The 18308-nt window shown below is 36.3% G+C and overlaps 1 protein-coding gene across 2 annotated transcripts in view; it reads right to left on the minus strand.

The window, feature by feature from the left end:
* The window catches only part of PDE1A (phosphodiesterase 1A), a gene marked incomplete at both ends in the record, with an annotated part of 341142 nt that overhangs the window by 26948 nt on the left and 295886 nt on the right, over positions 1 to 18308 (minus strand). For both annotated transcript variants that reach the window (XM_079710186.1, XM_079710187.1), the window contains 3 exons: positions 8680 to 8867; positions 9869 to 9989; positions 12244 to 12325. In XM_079710186.1, the coding sequence (XP_079566312.1) occupies positions 8680 to 8867; positions 9869 to 9989; positions 12244 to 12325 (391 nt within the window). The remainder of the gene's footprint in view (positions 1 to 8679; positions 8868 to 9868; positions 9990 to 12243; positions 12326 to 18308) is intronic.

The following is an 18308-nucleotide window of genomic DNA, read 5'->3' on the forward strand; positions in this document are numbered from 1 at the left end:
TCGAATTCATGACAGTCACTGTTCTAGGAGCTTGGAATACAACAGTGATCAAAACAAACATCCTTGTTCTCATGAACCTTATTTTTAATGGGGTAAGAGAGACAATAAAAATTAAGGCTAATAAGGCAATTATTTATAGACTAGAGAGTGTTGTGTTATGGGGAAATAGTTGGTGGGGGTTATCGGGGGCAAGGGAGGAACATGGGTGGAATTTGAAAATTTTTTCCAGGGGAGGAGTCATTCATTGACAAGGTGACAGCTGAAGCTGGACTTGAAAGCAGAGAGGGAGGCAGCTATGTTGTATTTGGGGGAGGGGCGTTTCTAACAATGATGCCGGTACAAAGCTCTTAAAGCAGGAAGGTACTGATATGTTGTAAGACAGGAAAAAAAAGAACAGTGTGGAGGCCAGTGTGTCTGGAGTAAGGCAAGCGGGTGAGGAGAAGAGAAATGCAAATTGACTCAGCAAGATAAGGGAGGTGAGGGTGGATCACAGAAAGCTTTATGGGCAGCAGTATGTTGCACCAAGACCCAATTGTTACATTTCAGAAATTTTACAAACTATTTGTTAAAACTACTTCTTAAAAGTAAAATTATATAAACTTACAATTAAATAAACTGTATTCAAAGCAAAGGTGATAAATACTCAGAACTCATCATTGCCTAATTATTTTGATATATTTTACGATTATCTGTGTTGCGAGGTTATTTCTACCATATCTGTATAATACAAATATATAACATGCACCTTTTCCCAACTCCATGTTTAGAGAAATTATATGGATAGCTTGAAACTAGCCATGGTGGGAATATTCACAACATGGATATCATCGAACTTTCCGAATCGGGGCTCAAATTATTGTTTTATTGTTGTCTAAAATGGTGGAGATAATGATAAAAATAGAGATTGAATTTAAGACTGTGTCATGTCTATAGCTGCTACATTATAAATAGCACAAAAATTGAGGGAATTTTCTTCCAGCATTCAAATGCCATTATCCAATTAAATGACCAAGAAATCATTTGCATCTTTGATGAACAAGTTGATATATGCCTTCTATCTTCTATCAACAAGTTGATATATGTTTTCTAAGTTCTGACATATATTTCTGTACTTTCATCTTACTCCTTGATAGAAATGAAAATATCAGTCTGAATGACACCCATTTGTCTGTTGCAACCAGAAGTCGACAACGGACACAAGAGTTTGTCAAAAATCAGTGAAAGCATTCTGTGATAATCAATTAGCTGTATAGAATTTATAATAGACTATTGTATATTTTATTATTACTTATAAATTATGTGCTACACATTCTTTATATTAATAAACCTGTATAGTAGTAATAAACCTGTATATATACATACATATATATATATACATATATATGTGTGTGTATATATACATACTTCTTTTGAACTAGTTGTTAAACTTTGCCAGCATACTACTGCTTGTAGGCCACTATAATGATTGTCTATTATAAGAATGAACACTTTGTTATTTACTTATAAATAGTTCATATATGTTTTTATGTATTCCTTTTCAGTATGCTATATTTCACAATTAAAAAAAAAAACTAAAAAACTAAATAACTTTAAAAATCCTATGTAAACACTAAGGAAATTGAATCAGCAGATAAAATTATCCCACAAATAAAACACTAGGCTTAATGGTTTTTAAAGATAGTTCTACCAATTTCACATAAGCTCAAGAATTTTAAAACTCCAACTCATTTTATGAGGCTAGTATAACCTCAATACTAAAACTAGACAAGGTCAGTATGAGAAAGAAAAATAACAGCTAATCTCACCCACAAATATAAATTTTATAATGCCAGCCAAAGTAATGCAAACACTTTTACAAAGTTAATACCTAACAATTAAGTTGGGTTTATCCAAGAAATACAAGATAGTTCAACATTAGAAAATCTATTAATATAATTCACTGTATGAACCAATTAAAAAGAAAAATCATGTGAATTATTTTTAAAAGCTACAGAAAAGACATTTGTTAAAACTAAACATTTTATTTTAAATTTATTTTCTTAACATTGATGGGAAATTAACTTCATAAAGAGCAGATCAGAGAAAGTAAGAAATATCACACTTATGCTGAAACATTGAACATCTTCCCTTTAAATTCAGAGACAAGCTGAATGCCATTATCACTTCCATTTCAGATCATTCTGGATAAACTTGCCAGTGCAGCTGACTCAAGAAAAACAATTATAAAAGATATACATTTGGGAAAGGAAAAAACTGTCATTATTTGCAGAAGATAAGTATTCAAAGGCAAATTGTATTTCTATACACCTGCAAGAAATACTCATTCACAAAATCAATAAAAAATATTAAATACTGATGGAAAATCCGACAAAATTATTCAGGAATTTAAAATATAGTTTTGTTAATTATAAATATTAAGTGATTACATAATATATTATATGCTTAGTATGGTGCCTAACATCTAATATCACTAACAAATATTTTCCATCATCATTACTATTGTTATTATTATCAAAGAAAAATGAGCTTTCTGAGAAACATGAAAGAAGACATAGGAATGATAAGATATATATGAATAGGATGACTCAATACCATAAAGATGACAATTCTCCCCAAACTGATATCAAAGAAATTCTAATCAAAATCCTATTTTTTTCCTTCTTTTTTGGTGGAACAGATGAGCTACTAAGCCAAAAGCAGGTCTCAAAATGCTCAAATGAATAATATTATATTGAACATATTCTATGACTCTCGAGCAATTATGTAGGAAGTAAGTCACAAAAAGAAACTAGAAAACACTGCTATATTTGAGATTTTTAATACATATTCTAAAATGTCAAGCTTGACTTAAGCTAGCTCTAGGTTTCCTTCGGGTTCTAAACAGCTGTGATTTGTGCACAGTGCAACCAACTCCAGTAGCGTCTCAGTTCCCACGTTGCTTCCTTTTCTCACTTCTTAATCATCTTTGAGCCTAGTATTTTGGGGTTTGAATCAATATCAAATAAATCAGAAAATTACTCAGTACAGTAAAAAACATAGTGCATTCCATTCCAGACTGACCACCCAGATTTCATTCTGGGACATAACTACTTTTCTCAAGTATCCATTCTCTTTGAGAAGATGGAAAAGAAAACAGATCTGGGATTGATTTATGGTTTTTGTTTCAATCTAGGTGGATTTGGTGGACCTGGGTCAATTTGGAATTCTTGTGTCTAAAGAGGAACCAGTCTCTCAGGTGACTTACAAAAGCAAATCTTTTGCTTCAAGGGAGAACAGATATTTGTGTTTGCCATTCAGGTACTGTTCTAAACAAAACATAATCTACTCCAGCTCAGCTTCAGACCCAGGTGTTGCTCATGACGCAGGATGCAGGCCACCAGTGAAAATGAGTTACTTTTATATGGCACTTTAAAATGTATGCATTTCTTTCCTGTATAGGACTTCCTTTGTTGTTAATTGGGGGCATCTCTCACCCACTGGCCATCAGTATCGGCAAATGTACTCTTTTATTTTTTCTCATTTCCTGGTGCCTTGTTCTCAAAGCTGCATCACAGACATTCAAAACTCTGGAGCATAAATGTGGATTGGTCAGAATTTATGGTAATGTCTTCTCCTTCATTAGGACAAATAGGATTTTCCCAATAATAACATGTACTGAGGGTAAGAAAAGTTATGTGATTGGCCTGAGACTCCATAGGTAGAAATAGAAAAGTGGCTTTCCTCACCATTTCCCTCCACCTGCCTCACTAGAGGACAGTCACACACCCTCTTAAAATCTCCTGTTTGCTCTTAAGTAGTACAGAAAAACATAGAGACTGGGCAGAGACTTAAGATGCTGAGGGGCTTCCCTGTTGGCGCAGTGGTTGCGAGTCCACCTGCCGATGCAGGGGACACGGGTTTATGCCCCGGTCCAGGAAAATTCCACATGCTGCAGAGCGGCTGGGCCCGTGAGCCATGGCCGCTGAGCCTGCGCATCCGGAGCCTGTGCTCCGCAACGGGAGAGGCCGCAGCAGTGAGAGGCCCGCGTACCACCCCCCAACCAAAAAAAAAAAAAAAAAATCATACATAAGGTTTTCCTATCTCTCTTGGACCCAAACCAATGATGTGACATCATGTTACCCATCTAACACATTGCTTACATTATTCCCACTTGCCCAATTTCCCTGTTTCACTTGCCTCCTGTTATTTCTTGCATGTCAGCCAAGTTCCACATCCCAGATATTGTGCTAGTCATTTCCTCTTTCTGAAAACTTACTCCCCCACCTCTTATGCCAGACCTCCCCATAAGTCTTTCTAATCTCCTCCATGTATTTATTTACATTATCACTTTCTCAGTAAAGCCTTTCCTAGCCACCTTATTTAAAACTTCAATCCTGCTCCTAATTCCCATTCTTTCATGAAGGCAGGTATTATTGTCTCTTTAGTTTTTTACTGTATCCCAGAGCACAGTAAATAATAATTACAATAATAAAAGCCAACTCATGTGGTGGCTACTATTTTAGGTACTTGTAAGCAGATTACGTAAATCAACTCATTTAATTCTCCCAAAAACCGATGTGGAGAGAGAGGACTTCCTGTTAGAGTGATGTAAAGAGGCCGAGGGTTTCCTCTCCACAGAAAACAAGTATACAGTTGGAAAACATTAACAAAAACAACTATTCCATCACACCGGAAATCAATCAAGGCAACACAACACTCTGAGAAGCATTTATTCTTGAAAAATTTCTGGAGATTCAGGTAAGAACAAGAGGAACCTGTGACCTTCTTGCCTGGAGCTACTCCCAACCTCCTCTGCCAACCCCAGCTTGAGAGTGGAAAACAGCTTTGCTGCCAGAGGAGGTAGACTCAGTTTGGGTTGGGACAAGACGGAAACAAAACCCTGTTTTCTCCAACATAAAGTGGTGGATTTAATTTAGAATAAATGGGGAAACCCACACCTTTGCAAGCCTGAGATTGTGGTCCAAGTTTGGGGTAACTGGTAGACCAGCAGGATTTAACAGAAAAATCCTAGCAATCAAAGAGCCATGGAAGGGCTGAGATAGCTCTCCACTGATTATCTGAGGAACATCTCTGACTGGCTGAGGAAGAACCTTGAGTGAGTCTTCCTGCACTAGTTTGATTTTTCCAAACAATGTTAAAAAGCAGTCTCATATTCTTGAATTTCAAGAAGATGTTTTAAATGTTAATAATTAAATATAAAGTCTGTATTTCTAAAACTTTTAAAAAATATCATTACAAAGTTTTCTAAGGTTTTCGTGTTATTTGGTGGAAAGGTAAAATTATTGGTTAACCTCTTTGTTATTTACTATTGATTATACATTTAAAATCTTCTAATTAATTATGAGAATAATAGGAATAGAATGCAAATGTTTCAAACCATAAAGGAAATAAATTGGGATAGAACAAAAACTTAAGCAGTAAAAATGAAGGCAAGAAAAGTGGGAAAAAAAATAGTAGATTAGGACTATCTCTCTGAATTAAAAAAATGGATGGATATTGAATTTTCTTGAATGTTCTTTCTGCATCTTTTGAGATGCATTTTTCACCTTTTATCATTAATATGGTGAATTGCAGTAATAGAATTTTAAAATGTAAAACCAAATTTGCACTTCTGGCATAAACCCGATGTGGTAATAAATTCAGTCTGCAAACCTATGACTTCAGTAGAGGTAAACAGGTGCCCTCAGGAGAGATTCTGGCTCCAAAGTTTCCTTATTTCTCTGAATTTCTGTTTTATCTTTATTTGGACAGGTCCTAAGGGTGTCAATTTCTTTTCAACAATATTTCATCTAGCATTGTTAGTTGTTTTTACCATATTTCTTTAAGTTTATCTAGATCACCATTGCATTGGAAATAGAAACCAAGTGTACAATTTTATAAATAATGAAAATTGGACATTATTTGCTTTATTCAAACTGTGTACTCTACACAAGTACCCCTTGGAAATTATATTATCAGAATACTTTATAATTTTAACTTGGTTAAAGCCAGACTTCCTGTGCTCAAATCTTGGTTCTACATTTTCTAACTGCAGAACTGAGTTATTATTACTCAATTCCAGAAATGTAAGTTGAGAACTTTATGCAAATCTAAAATTTACCTCTGTGTACAACACAACATGCAATAGAGCACAGTGCTAGAAAGTTTATTAGAAAGGGAGCAATTGTAGTCCTAATGCAATTTTGACGCAGTGTTTTCTTTTATGACAAATAGGTTCCAGGTGATGGGTTGATATTTGGGGTCCACTGTTGTTCATTTTAGTTAAAACTTTCTTAGAAGAGAGTGTATCTTGGTCAATTGGATTCTTTGGATTCGTTGAAGATAAATATTTCAAGTCAGTTTTTTCAAACTTTCTTGAAAGGTATGGGACAGTAAAATAGGAGGGAGTGGGAAAAACCTTGGGGTAAAGAATCAGTTTTGACTCTAGTGCTTAGAAGCTGTGTGATCCTCAGTTTCCAAACGTATAAAATGGGGATAATACTTTCTACTTCACAAGGTTGTAGGAGAAAATAGGACAATACGTCTAAAATGCCTGGTACATAGGAGGGGTTTCAGAAATCTTGTTTCCCTCCTCTCTTCCCTTCTTTGCTGAAAATCTAATATATTCATTCGTTTTCCTTTCTGAATGAACATATTCAAAGTGAAGTTTAAGTATTCATTCATTCCTTCATTCAAAACCACATTCAGTAAATAATTTTACAGCACCTGTAGTATGCCAGGGACATGCCAGCTCTGAGAAATAATGACAATACAGTAGATATTGTTGCTGTTTTCAAATAGCTTATGGTCTAGTGATTTATATCTTATAGTGCTTCAGGGTCAATATCATAAGTATAATTTGTTCATATAGAGGGGAAATTCTAGTCACTTGAAGTCTCCAGTTAGATGGGTTTGACAATGTTTTCTTATGGTCATCTGGGTCTTGTATTGTGTGATGTTTTTTATTGAGTGACAATAATGTATCATTATAAAGACCCTTCGTAAGGGCCAGGAATAGCTGTATAATTGCAGGGTGCAGTGCCAAATAAAAATAAGGCCCCTGGCTCCAAATTTTTTAAGAATTTCAAGATGATGATACTAGAGTATTTAATTATGCATAGGGCCATTCTGAGTGGGGGGTGGGGGAGGAGCTCTGTGATCACACAGGTTATACATCCAGGAAGTGGTCCTTGTAATGGCTGTATAGAGCCACAAATGTTTGGGAAACTCTGTTTCCTTTCAACTAAGATCAGACTTAAGTGGCTGGGAGAACATGAGTTACAGACTCAGATGAAGGCATTAGATTGGTATTTTTAAAAGTTTTCTAACAGCAGAGGTGGAGAAACAATGCAGCCCCATCCAGGATTAACTAACTATTTAATTAAACAAATGTTTACTGAGTGCCTGTGATATGCCCAGCACTGTACCAGGAGCTGAGGACACCCTGGGAAACACAGCAGACCACGACCCGACTTTTGAGGATTGTACGTTCCCATGTGGAAGACAGAGGATAAGGAAAGGAATAAATCAACATCATTGATTATGGACTAGTGATACCACTTTGAAATGACTAAACTGAGTTTGAATAGGGGAAACCAGGACAGAGGACATTACTTTTAGTGGTCAAGGAGGGTCTCTTTGGTGGGCGGCCTAGCATGGGATTTTAGGGCACTGCATTTGCAGAGAAAGAATGAATTTCAGCTCCTTCACTTACTAGTTGTGGGATTTGAGGCCAGTCACATAACTGTCCTCTGCCTCAGTTTCCTTATCTGTAAAATGGGAATGATAACAGTAAGATCCATGTGAGAATTAAAAAAGTTATTAAGTACTGTGCTTTTCAAATTAAAAATAAAATACAGATTGCAGAGGGAGGAACACTCCAGCCAAGGAATCAATCAGCCAGCCAAGAAGGAATCAGCCTTGCAAAAAGCTCCAGGAGGAGAATTCCTGGATGAAGAAACAATCGTTGCAAAGGCCCTGGGGTATTATAAGAACCTGTCAGAATGCCACTGTGCAGGGAGTATAAAGCATGAGAGAGACAGGTCTATGGGATGCAGCGTGAAAGGAGACGGGCCAGATGTGGAATTTGAAAGCTAATTTCCTGCATGAAGGATAATGACTGATACTAACTCACATGCCTTGGAAACCAAATAGACTAATTAATCTGAATAAAAAACATGTCAGAAATAAATAGAGCTAGCCTCCCATTTGTTTTCTTTGGTAGCCGATTACAAACGATTCTCCCAACTCATGCGTGAACCTGTCAGCCAAAGAAGTAACTTAGCAAAGCTGAAAAAAACATATACTCAAATCTCTAACACTAAGTGTTGCATTCCTAATGCAACACAAAACTACTTGGAAAACCTAAAACACAGGATCAAAAGCACCTCTAGAAATGAACAGGGCGTTACTGTGCCACATAAAGTCGTCACTCTTTTATTGTCCCATCCTTCACATCCACTTCACTGCCACCCATGTCAATACTTCTGTAGCCCACATGGCACAAACAGAGCAGAATATCTTTTTATTAAACAGACAAACCAATTTTCTTATGAGTAGTCAAAGGGTAGTCAAATTCTAAACACCTCCAAGGGCTTGCATATTTTATAAAAGAAGAAATCTAGGGGGAAAAAATCCAACATCTCAGAGGAGGAGTTAGGACAGAGAGAGATGGCAGTAAGCCTTCATAAACAACTGTACCTTGAGCAGCTAACTCTTTCCACCTCTCTTTGTTCTGCTGGATGATGTCCACCAGGTTGTTTTTGAAGCTCTTCAGGTCCACGCTTGCAAGGGAGTAGTCTGGGGAATAGGATCCATCATTCATGGTGCCTTTCATATTTGATCGTCTAGAGGAATGAGCAAGATGTGATAACATAAAGGTGCTTGAGCTAATAGTAACCACCAGAGAAAACAGGAAATACCAAGGGCAGGATATGGGATGAGGAAGCAAAGCCTGAAACACTTTACAAAACCAGCTACAGAAGCAGGAAGGCAGCTGCTCAGGCCCAGTTTTGAGCACCTGTCGGAGCTGCTCACCTCCTACCTTCCTCCCCTCATGGAGAGGGCCAGGCTCTGTTGGGATTCCCAGAGAAGCAGGTCAGGGCCCACATGTATTATGGGGTGGGGGTGGGTGAGGCCTAATTAGAGCAGCAAAACCTTGAGATGAGCTGACTTAGTGGTGAGTCCACTGGTGAGTGGCACAGCGGCATCACCGTTCTGGAGCTAAAAGTGGGGTAATGGTCCCTGCCCTTCCGTCACCACTTAATCTCTAGGATAACGTGGATCTTTCTCAGGTAGAACATTCCCTCAGTTTCCTCGTTAGGGCAACATTTAGGAAATGTTGGTATGTTATTTGGAAAAACTATGTGTTCAGATGGACAAGAATTTAGCATAATTTTTCTGCAACTGGAAGTTTTAAATAACATCCCTTAACACATTTATCATTGAAAAAAATATAGATTGAAATATTTTAAGTTACATGTTATACTGACCCACTGTATTCATGTCATCTTGATGTAGGCATCTTTCTAGACATACAAGTGGGCTGTGATTGATTTGTTAGCAAGCTAACACAATGCCCGTCTCCCAACTGCCCACCACTACCAGACATGTTACTATATCCAGGACATAATTCATACATTTCAATGAAAATTAAAATAATATTTATTCTCCTGAGTATTGAATACAATTCTGTTATACTCCTTAGTACTTTGATATTTTTTGTAGTGGACATCAAATTCCTAATTTCAAAGGCAGATGCAATATATTGCAGAGCCATTAGGTGGCAATACTACCTAATAATTCTTCTAAGAATTTCCTGCCTAATGTAAGGAATAATAAAGATAATCATAAGTAAAAAGGAAAAGATGCAAAAAAGAAAACATCAAACCTGCTTGCTCCACAGGAAGGAGTTTTGGTTTTTGAGTCTTCCTCTATAAGAGGAATAATAATTTTCTCTGTTGAGTCTGTCAGAAGAGAAAATGTTGGCTCTACTATGAAATCAATGAAACCTACAAAAGCAAAAACATAAATAAATATATTCAAGTGTTACAATTTCCTGAATTCTAACAGTAATAATACAGAGATTCTGATGCTCCTGATAACAAGTTTCAACTACAATATTGGTTCAGCTTACCCCTTGCAATTATTTTTAATCCAATAACACAATCTTTAGAGAGAGTTTAACTGTTCTACAAAATCATCTCTCAAGCAGTGGAAGTGATACAATTTAAGCTTGCTAACTCAAGTGTATTGGGTTTCCTACTTAATATTCAGCCTCATCTTATTGTTAACAATAATTTCAGATCTAACAAGAGTCAATCTATTTTCCTCTGTTAATGAGAGGGATCACTCTTCTTTCTGAAAGGTCTTCACTTGTTCGTTGAATTTTATTATTGACTAACAAGAAATAATATGTAAGCTCCAAAGAAACTAAATAATTGAAGTTTTTTTCTCAAGCCACAGGAAGGCAACCATTTTTTTTCTCACACTGTATCAGTCAGAGCTTTCTGCCAGTATGTTAATATTTCAAATTGTTGTTTATTATTCCCAGGACGTAAAGCTTTAAGTTTGCAGCGTGTGGGCGTATTCTGTTAAATCAGAACAGAGAACAGCATTAATCCCGCCACTTTGAGATGACAGGATTGAATAAAGAATTTTACATTGAAAGTACTCATCAAACTAGAAAATGACACACACAGAGAATGGGGCACCGTCCTTTAGGGAGCATTTACCACCTGTGTTTAGGTGGAGGAGGAGACAAGCTCTGTGTACATTCAACACCCGAGGTTCCAGGAGAGGTGTGGTGCTGGAAATCAAGCGCTTGTTGCCTTAAACACAACTGGGAGCAACAGACTACCATCTGAATATAAAAGAACATTGCGGGGATGCTTTTTAAATGATAGTGTCCTGGGAAATATCTATATTTAAAAAGTATCCTATCCATCAGAAACTTGGATAAAGTAATCCACATTTCAAGTAATTGTATTCACCATAGCATACATTAAGATGCTTTTTTTTTTTTTTTTTTTTTTTTTTTTGTGGTACGCAGGCCTCTCACTGTTGTGGCCTCTCCCGTTGTGGAGCACAGGCTCTGGACGCGCAGGCTTAGCAGCCATGGCTCACAGGCCCAGCCGCTCCATGGCATATGTGGGATCTTCCCAGACCGGGGCACGAACCCGTGTCCCCTGCATCAGCAGGAGGACTCTCAACCACTGCGCCACCAGGGAAGCCCTAAGATGCATTTTTAATTCAAAAATTTCAATAGTTTTGTATTTGAATTGATTACTTCAAGTTGAGTCAATGCTAATTGACCACCAGGGTGTTCTTTCACGTTTTGTCTATGGTTTTAAATGCCTGGGATCTAGAGACTATCAAATGAGTCACCTCTACTAACATGGCAGCAATTTACATTACAGCAATAAGCCTCAGACACTTCTATTCTTCTCAGCTTGCCCGAGGAGGTCCTTAACCTGACATATTCACAGCTTCTAAACGATGGGAGTCACCTGTGTTATGGTAGCTAGGAAAACAGCTGTTGGTTCGTGCGTAGGAAGGGGAAAGGTGAGAGTAAGAAGCTTTCTGACAGCTGACCACCACTTTGTAGGATGTGGTACCAGACCAACTGGAGAGGTAAGGCAGTCATCCTTTTATTTATTGATCATACAGGTCAGTAATGAAGATGCTGGCCCAGGGAATAACTATTACAAATATATGAACCATGCAGCATAGCAATAATATGCTTTAATCATGGGCTGGACTTGAAGTCTCCAATATAAGCACAAATGAAAAGGATAAATATGGTTGGGAGCAATATCATTTTACAGATTTCCTGTTGTTGGCTTCCCTATTCATATCATAAGAATTTTTTTCGCAGAAGAATATGAGCTAGTGTATTAAGAATATTATGCAGTGATAACAGATATATTAATATTTTCATTGGATTGTCCTACATACAAAGGATTAAATTACAGAAAATAATCAGCAACAAAACAACAAGAAATGCTGTCTCTTGCAAAAGAAGAAAGTCCTCTATTTTGTAAAAGGATTACAAAGAGAATAACAATTATTTACTAATACTGCTTTATTGAGTTCATTTTGTGAGAATGTTTCAAAATTCTGCATTCACCACCATATAGATCAGTATAAAGATCAAATTCATCATGAATATGGAGTGAGGTTTTCATGGGTGAACAACATCGTGTATCCATTTGAAAACTGACAGGCACACACCCGCTCTCCACAACCACCAATCCTCAGTATTACCTATTTGGGACTGGGCCACCATCGTTGACTTCCGATCACAAAGTGGGGAAAATGGAAGCCCTAATTCAGCTTCTTTATCTCCCTGTGGAAAGGAAAGCCCATTAGTACAGACTTGGTGTGGAGAAACTAAAAGCAGCTTAGATAAAAAGGTTTAAAAAGCTGCATATTTTATTTCTTAATTAGTATTGTGTATTTATCACAAAACAAAAAGCTATTGTCCAAGTTCATATAATTTTACTCACATGGTCTCCTTTTGGGGATATGTTGCATATGGCACACATTGCAGAAGTAAAAAAACATGAACATTTTCAGCACCTAGAGACTCCACATTGGTATTACAACCCCTTGATTATAAAGAGACAAACCCTTGCTCTTTGGAATTTTTCTAAAGTCACCATAAAATAGTCATCTCGGTGTGTTATTTGGCATTTAATTAACAATCCATCTCATGGATTTTTCTGCTTCATTTTTCCATGCCAAATACATCAGCAGACCTTCAGTATCAAGAATTCATGATTGGATGGCTTTTTAAATTTAAAAGTGTATGAGCATTTTGAAACATCTTTTTACTTATTAACCAAGTTTTACTGAATCTCTTAAGCAAGTAATGAGGAATATCTGCAACATTCTTACATTCTGTGTGCATAAATTTTATTTTAATATATTCTTCTCAGAGAAAATTGAAATGTCAATGATTTTTTATTATTTGATCTTATCAATTGTAGATTAATTGAGCACAAAGTTTAAAGAATTCCATTTTTGTTTGGGTTTAACATCATAATTAGATTTTCGTTTCCTGAAATAAAGGTGGCTGCTCTGGACAAAGCTTTATTATGAAAAGGTTTATCAAACATTGGTTCTTTGCATTCAAGATGTGCTCACAAAGAAAAAGGAGGTAGGTTACTTCACTTGCCCCATTCACTTCAACTGCCCAGACATTTGAAAGAATGCTTTGGGCTCTATTTTCTCCTAATCTGTTGGTTGTATACCTTCATGGGGTACACTGGCCTTGCATAAGACCACGACTTAGAATATGTGGTTGAGATCAGGGGACAAAAGGGAGTGGCCTTTACTTTGTAGCAGAGCCCATATTACAAGGCAAACCTGCCTGAGAACTTCAGTTTCCTTTGCTTCCTCTAGCAGCTTTTCATCATGATCTTTACAACTTTATGTCAACATGTGGCTTTAAAGTTTTTATTGATGATGTTTTCTAGTACATTTATGCTAAACTATGCCTCTGATTAGAAGGGACAGAAAGTTTGAAATGAGAATTGCTCGGAAAAATCTACATACAGTCACCAAAGAGGTAGGCAAAGTGGCTACAAATAGGAATGTTTCACTATGTCATGACTTAGAGAAAATAGGGAAAGAATTTCTGTGACCTCTCCCAGCAAGCCTCACATTCCCCAAGAGAATAACATCCATTCCATTTGGAATTAATATTTATAGTTGGCTAAGGGACAGATGCGGGGGGGGGCAGAAATTATTGTGTCATTAGCCTTGGAGTCACAAGACACAGAGCTGAATCACTGCTGTTCAACGGGCTGTCTCTCTTACTTCAGACACATCACAGACTTTGCCGAAATGAATTCTCCTCTGTTACCCAACTCAGTGATTTCAGTTGACTTGTTTTAAGAATAAGGATATAATAGTATCTACCTAATAGGGTTATCCTGAGGTTATCTAAGAGAATTTATGTGAAGCCTAAGGACACTGACTAATATATAGTCAATAGTCATTAAATGTTAGCTAATAAGAATCATAATTCATAATACTAGCTAAAACACAGAGCTGTGCAAATTAGAGGTATTTATGAAGTCTAATGCACATCTTGGATGGTATTAAACCACAAGGAAAAGGATTACTACTTAATTTACATGTAATGGAGAGGCATTGGCTTTTCCCCTCTTTATTCTATATGGAATTGACATAAGAGGAATTCTACTTTTGAAACACTAATTTGTCGGCAGTGTGGGAGATGGCTTGGGGTAAGTTAAGGGTGAGCCTTGTGCTTCAAACCTGAATGAAAAGGAGACTTTGGGGCCACTAATAGAAATAAGAAGATCTGGATGAGGGCTTGAGTTAAAGACTATTATGAATTTGATTTTAACATGTTGAGAATAAAGTGAAAGAATAATATTAATAACTTGTTAAAATATAGATGATATTACTATTATTAAAGTAGAAATAAGGCTACTCATAGACTCATGGGAAATGTGATATTGGGGATTCCTTTATTTTAATTTAATTAATTAATTTTTTTATACAGCAGGTTCTTATTAGTCATCTATTTTATACATATTAGTGTATACATGTCAATCCCAATCTCCCACTTCACCCTCTCCACCCCACCCCGTGCTTTCCCCCTTGGCATCCATGTTTGTTCTCTACATCTGTGTCTCTATTTCTGCCTTGCAAACCATATCATATGCACCATTTTTCTAGATTCTACATGTATGCGTTAATATATGATATTTGTTTTTCTCTTTCTGACTTACTTCACTCTGTATGACAGTCTCTAGGTCCATCCACGTCTCTACAAATGACCCAATTTCATTCCTTTTTATGGCTGAGTAATATTCCATTGTATACATGTACCATATCTTCTTTATCCATTCATCTGTCTATGGGCATTTAGGTTGCTTCCATGACCTGGCTATGGTAAATAGTGCTGCAGTGAACATTGGGGTTCATGTGTCTTTTTGAATTATAGTCTTCTCTGGGTATATGCCCAGTAGTGGGATTGCTGTGTTATATGGCAATTCTATTTTTAGTTTTTTAAGGAATCTCTCTACTGTTCTCCATAGTGGCTGTATCAATTGACATTCCAAACAGTGCAAGAGGGTTCTCCTTTCTCCACACCCTCTCCAGCATTTGTTGTTTGTACATCTTCTGATGATGCCCATACTAACCAGTGTGAGGTGATACCTCACTGGAGTTTTGATTTGGATTTCTCGAATAATTAGTGATATTGAGCAGCTTTTCATGTGCCTCTTGGCCATCTGTATGTATTCTTTGGAGAAATGTCTGTTTAGGTCTTCTGACCATTTTTTGATTGGGTTGTTTTTTTTTTTAATATTGAACTATATGAACTGTTTATATATTTTGGACATTAATCCTTTGTCCATTGATTTGGTTGCAAATATTTTCTCCCATCCTGAGGGCTGTCTTTTCATCTTGTTTATAGTTTTCTTTGCTGTGCAAAAGCTTTTAAGTTTCATTAGGTCCCATTTGTTTATTTTTGTTTTTATTTCCATTACTCTAGGAGGTGGGTCAAAAAAGATCTTGTGTGATTTATGTCAGAGTGTTCTTCCTATGTTTTCCTCTAAGAGTTTTATAGTGTCCAGTCTTACATTTAGGTCTCTAATCAAATTTTGAGTTTATTTTTGTGTATGGTGTTAAGGAGTGTTCTAATTTCATTCTTTTACATGTAGCTGTTCACTTTTCCCAGCACCAGTTATTGAAGAGACTGTCTTTTCTCCATTGTATCTCCTTGCCTCCTTTCTCATAGATTAATTGACCATAGGTGCATGGGTTTCTCTCTGGGCTCTCTATCTTCTTCCATTGATCTATATTTCTGTTTTTATGCCAGCACCATATTGTCTAGGTTACTGTAGCTTTGTAAAATAGTCTGAAGTCAGGGAGTCTGATTCCTACAGCTCCATTTTTTTTTTTCTCTCAAGATTGCTTTGGCTATTTGAGGTCTTTTGTGTTTCCATACATATTTTAACAGTTTTTTGTTCTAGTTCTTTAAAAAATGCCATTGCTAATTTGATAGGGATTGCACTGAATCTGTAGATTGCTTTGGGTAGTATAGTCATTTTCACAATATTGATTCTTCCAATCTAAGAACATGGTATATCTCTCCATCTGTTTGTGTCATCTTTGATTTCTTTCATTTGTGTCTTATAGTTTTCTGAGTATAAGTTTTTACCTCCTTAGGTAGGTTTATTCCTAGGTATTTTATTCTTTTTGTTGCAATGGTGAATGGGATTATTTCCTTAATTTATATTTCTGATCTTTTGTTGTTAGTTTATAGGAATGCAAGAGATTTCTGTGCATTAATTTTGTTTCCTGGAACTTTACCAAATTCATTGATTAGCTCTAGTAGTTTTCTGGTGGCATCTTTAGATTTCTGTATGTATAGTATCATGTCATCTGCAAAGAGTGACAGTTTTACTTCTTCTTTTCTGATTTGGATTCCTTTTATTTCTTTTTCTCCTCTGATTGCTGTGGCTGGGACTTCCACAACTATGTTGAATAATAGTGGTGAGAGGGGACATCCTTGTCTTGTTCCTGATCTAGAGGAAATGCTTTCAGTTTTTCACCATTGAGAATGCTGTTTGCTGTGGGTTTGTTGTATATGGCCTTTATTATGTTGAGGTAGGTTCCCTCTATGCCCACTTCCTTGAGAGTTTTTATCATAAATGGGTGTTGAATTTTGTCAAAAGCTTTTTCTGCATCTAATGAGATTGTAATGTGGTTTTTATTCTTCAATTTGTTAGTATGGTGTATCACATTGATTGATTTGTGTATGCTGAAGAATCCTTGCATCCCTGGGATAACTTCCACTTGATCATGGTGTATGATTCTTTTAATGTGTTGTTGGATTCTGTTTGCTAGTATTTGTTGAGGACTTTTGCATCTATATTCATCAGTGATATTGGTCTGTAATTTTCTTTTTCTGTAGTACCTTTGTCTAGTTTTGGTATCAGGGTGATGGTGGCCTCGTAGAATGAGTTTGGGAGTGTTCCTTCCTCTACAGTTTTTTGGAAGAGTTTGAGAAGGATGGGTGTTAGCTCTTCTAAATATTTGATAGAATTCACCTGTGAAGCCATCTGGTCCTGGACTTTGTTTGTTGGAAGGTTTTTAATCACAGTTTCAATTTTATTACTTGTGATTGGTCTGTTCATATTTTCTATTTCTTCCCGGTTCAGTCTTGGAAGGTTATACCTTTCTAAGAATTTGTCCATTTCTTCCAGGTTGTCCATTTTATTGGCATAGAGTTGCTTGTAGTAGTCTCTTATGAGGCTGTGTATTTCTGCGGTGTCAGCTGTAACTTCTCCGTTTTCATTTCTAATTTTATTGATTTGAGTCCTCTTCCTCTTTTTCTTGATGAGTCTGGCTAAAGGTTTATCATTTTTGTTTACCTTCACAAAGAACCAGATTTTAGTTTTATTGATCTTTGCTATTGTTTTCTTTGTATCTATTTCATTTATTTCTGCTCTGATCTTTATGGTTTCTTCCCTTCTACTAACTTTGGGTTTTGTTTGTTGTTCTTTCTCTAGTTCCTTTAGGTGTAAGGTTAGATTGTTTGAGATTTTTTTTTGTTTCTTGAGGTGAGATTGAATTGCTATAAACTTCCCTCTTAGAATTGCTTTTGCTACATCCCATAGGTTTTTGATTGTCCTGTTTTCATTGTCATTTATCTCTAGGTATTTTCTGATTTCCTCTTTGATTTCTTCTGTTATCTCTTGGTTATTCAGTAATGTATTGTTTAGCCTCCATGTGTTTGTGTTTTTTATGTTTTTTTCCCTGTAATTGATTTCTAATCTCATAGTGTTGTCGTCAGAAAAGATGCTTGATATGGTCTCAATTTTCTTAAACTTACCGAGGCTTGATCTGTGACCCAAGATGTGATCTATACTGGAGAATGTTCCATGTGCACTTGAGAAGAAAGTGTAATCTGCTGTTATCAGATGGAATGTCCTATAAATATAAATTAAATTGATCTGGTCTATTGTGTCATTTAAAGCTTGTGTTTCTTATTAATTTTCTGTCTGGATGATCTGTCCATTGGTATAAGTGAGGTGTTAAAGTCTCCCACTATTATTGTGTTACTGTCGATTTCCCCTTTTATAGCTGTTAGCATTTGCCTTACGTATTGAGGTGCTCCTATGTTGGGTGCATATGTATTTATAATTGTTATATCTTCTTCTTGATCATTATGCAGTGTCCTTCCTTGTCTCTTGTTACATTCTTTATTTTTAAAGTCTAATTTATCTGATACAAGTATTGCTACTTGAGCTTTCTTTTGATTTCCATTTGCATGGAATAACTTTATC

Source organism: Hyperoodon ampullatus, assembly GCF_949752795.1.
Source record: "Hyperoodon ampullatus genome assembly, chromosome: 8".
NCBI classification, from domain to species: Eukaryota; Metazoa; Chordata; class Mammalia; order Artiodactyla; family Ziphiidae; genus Hyperoodon; species Hyperoodon ampullatus.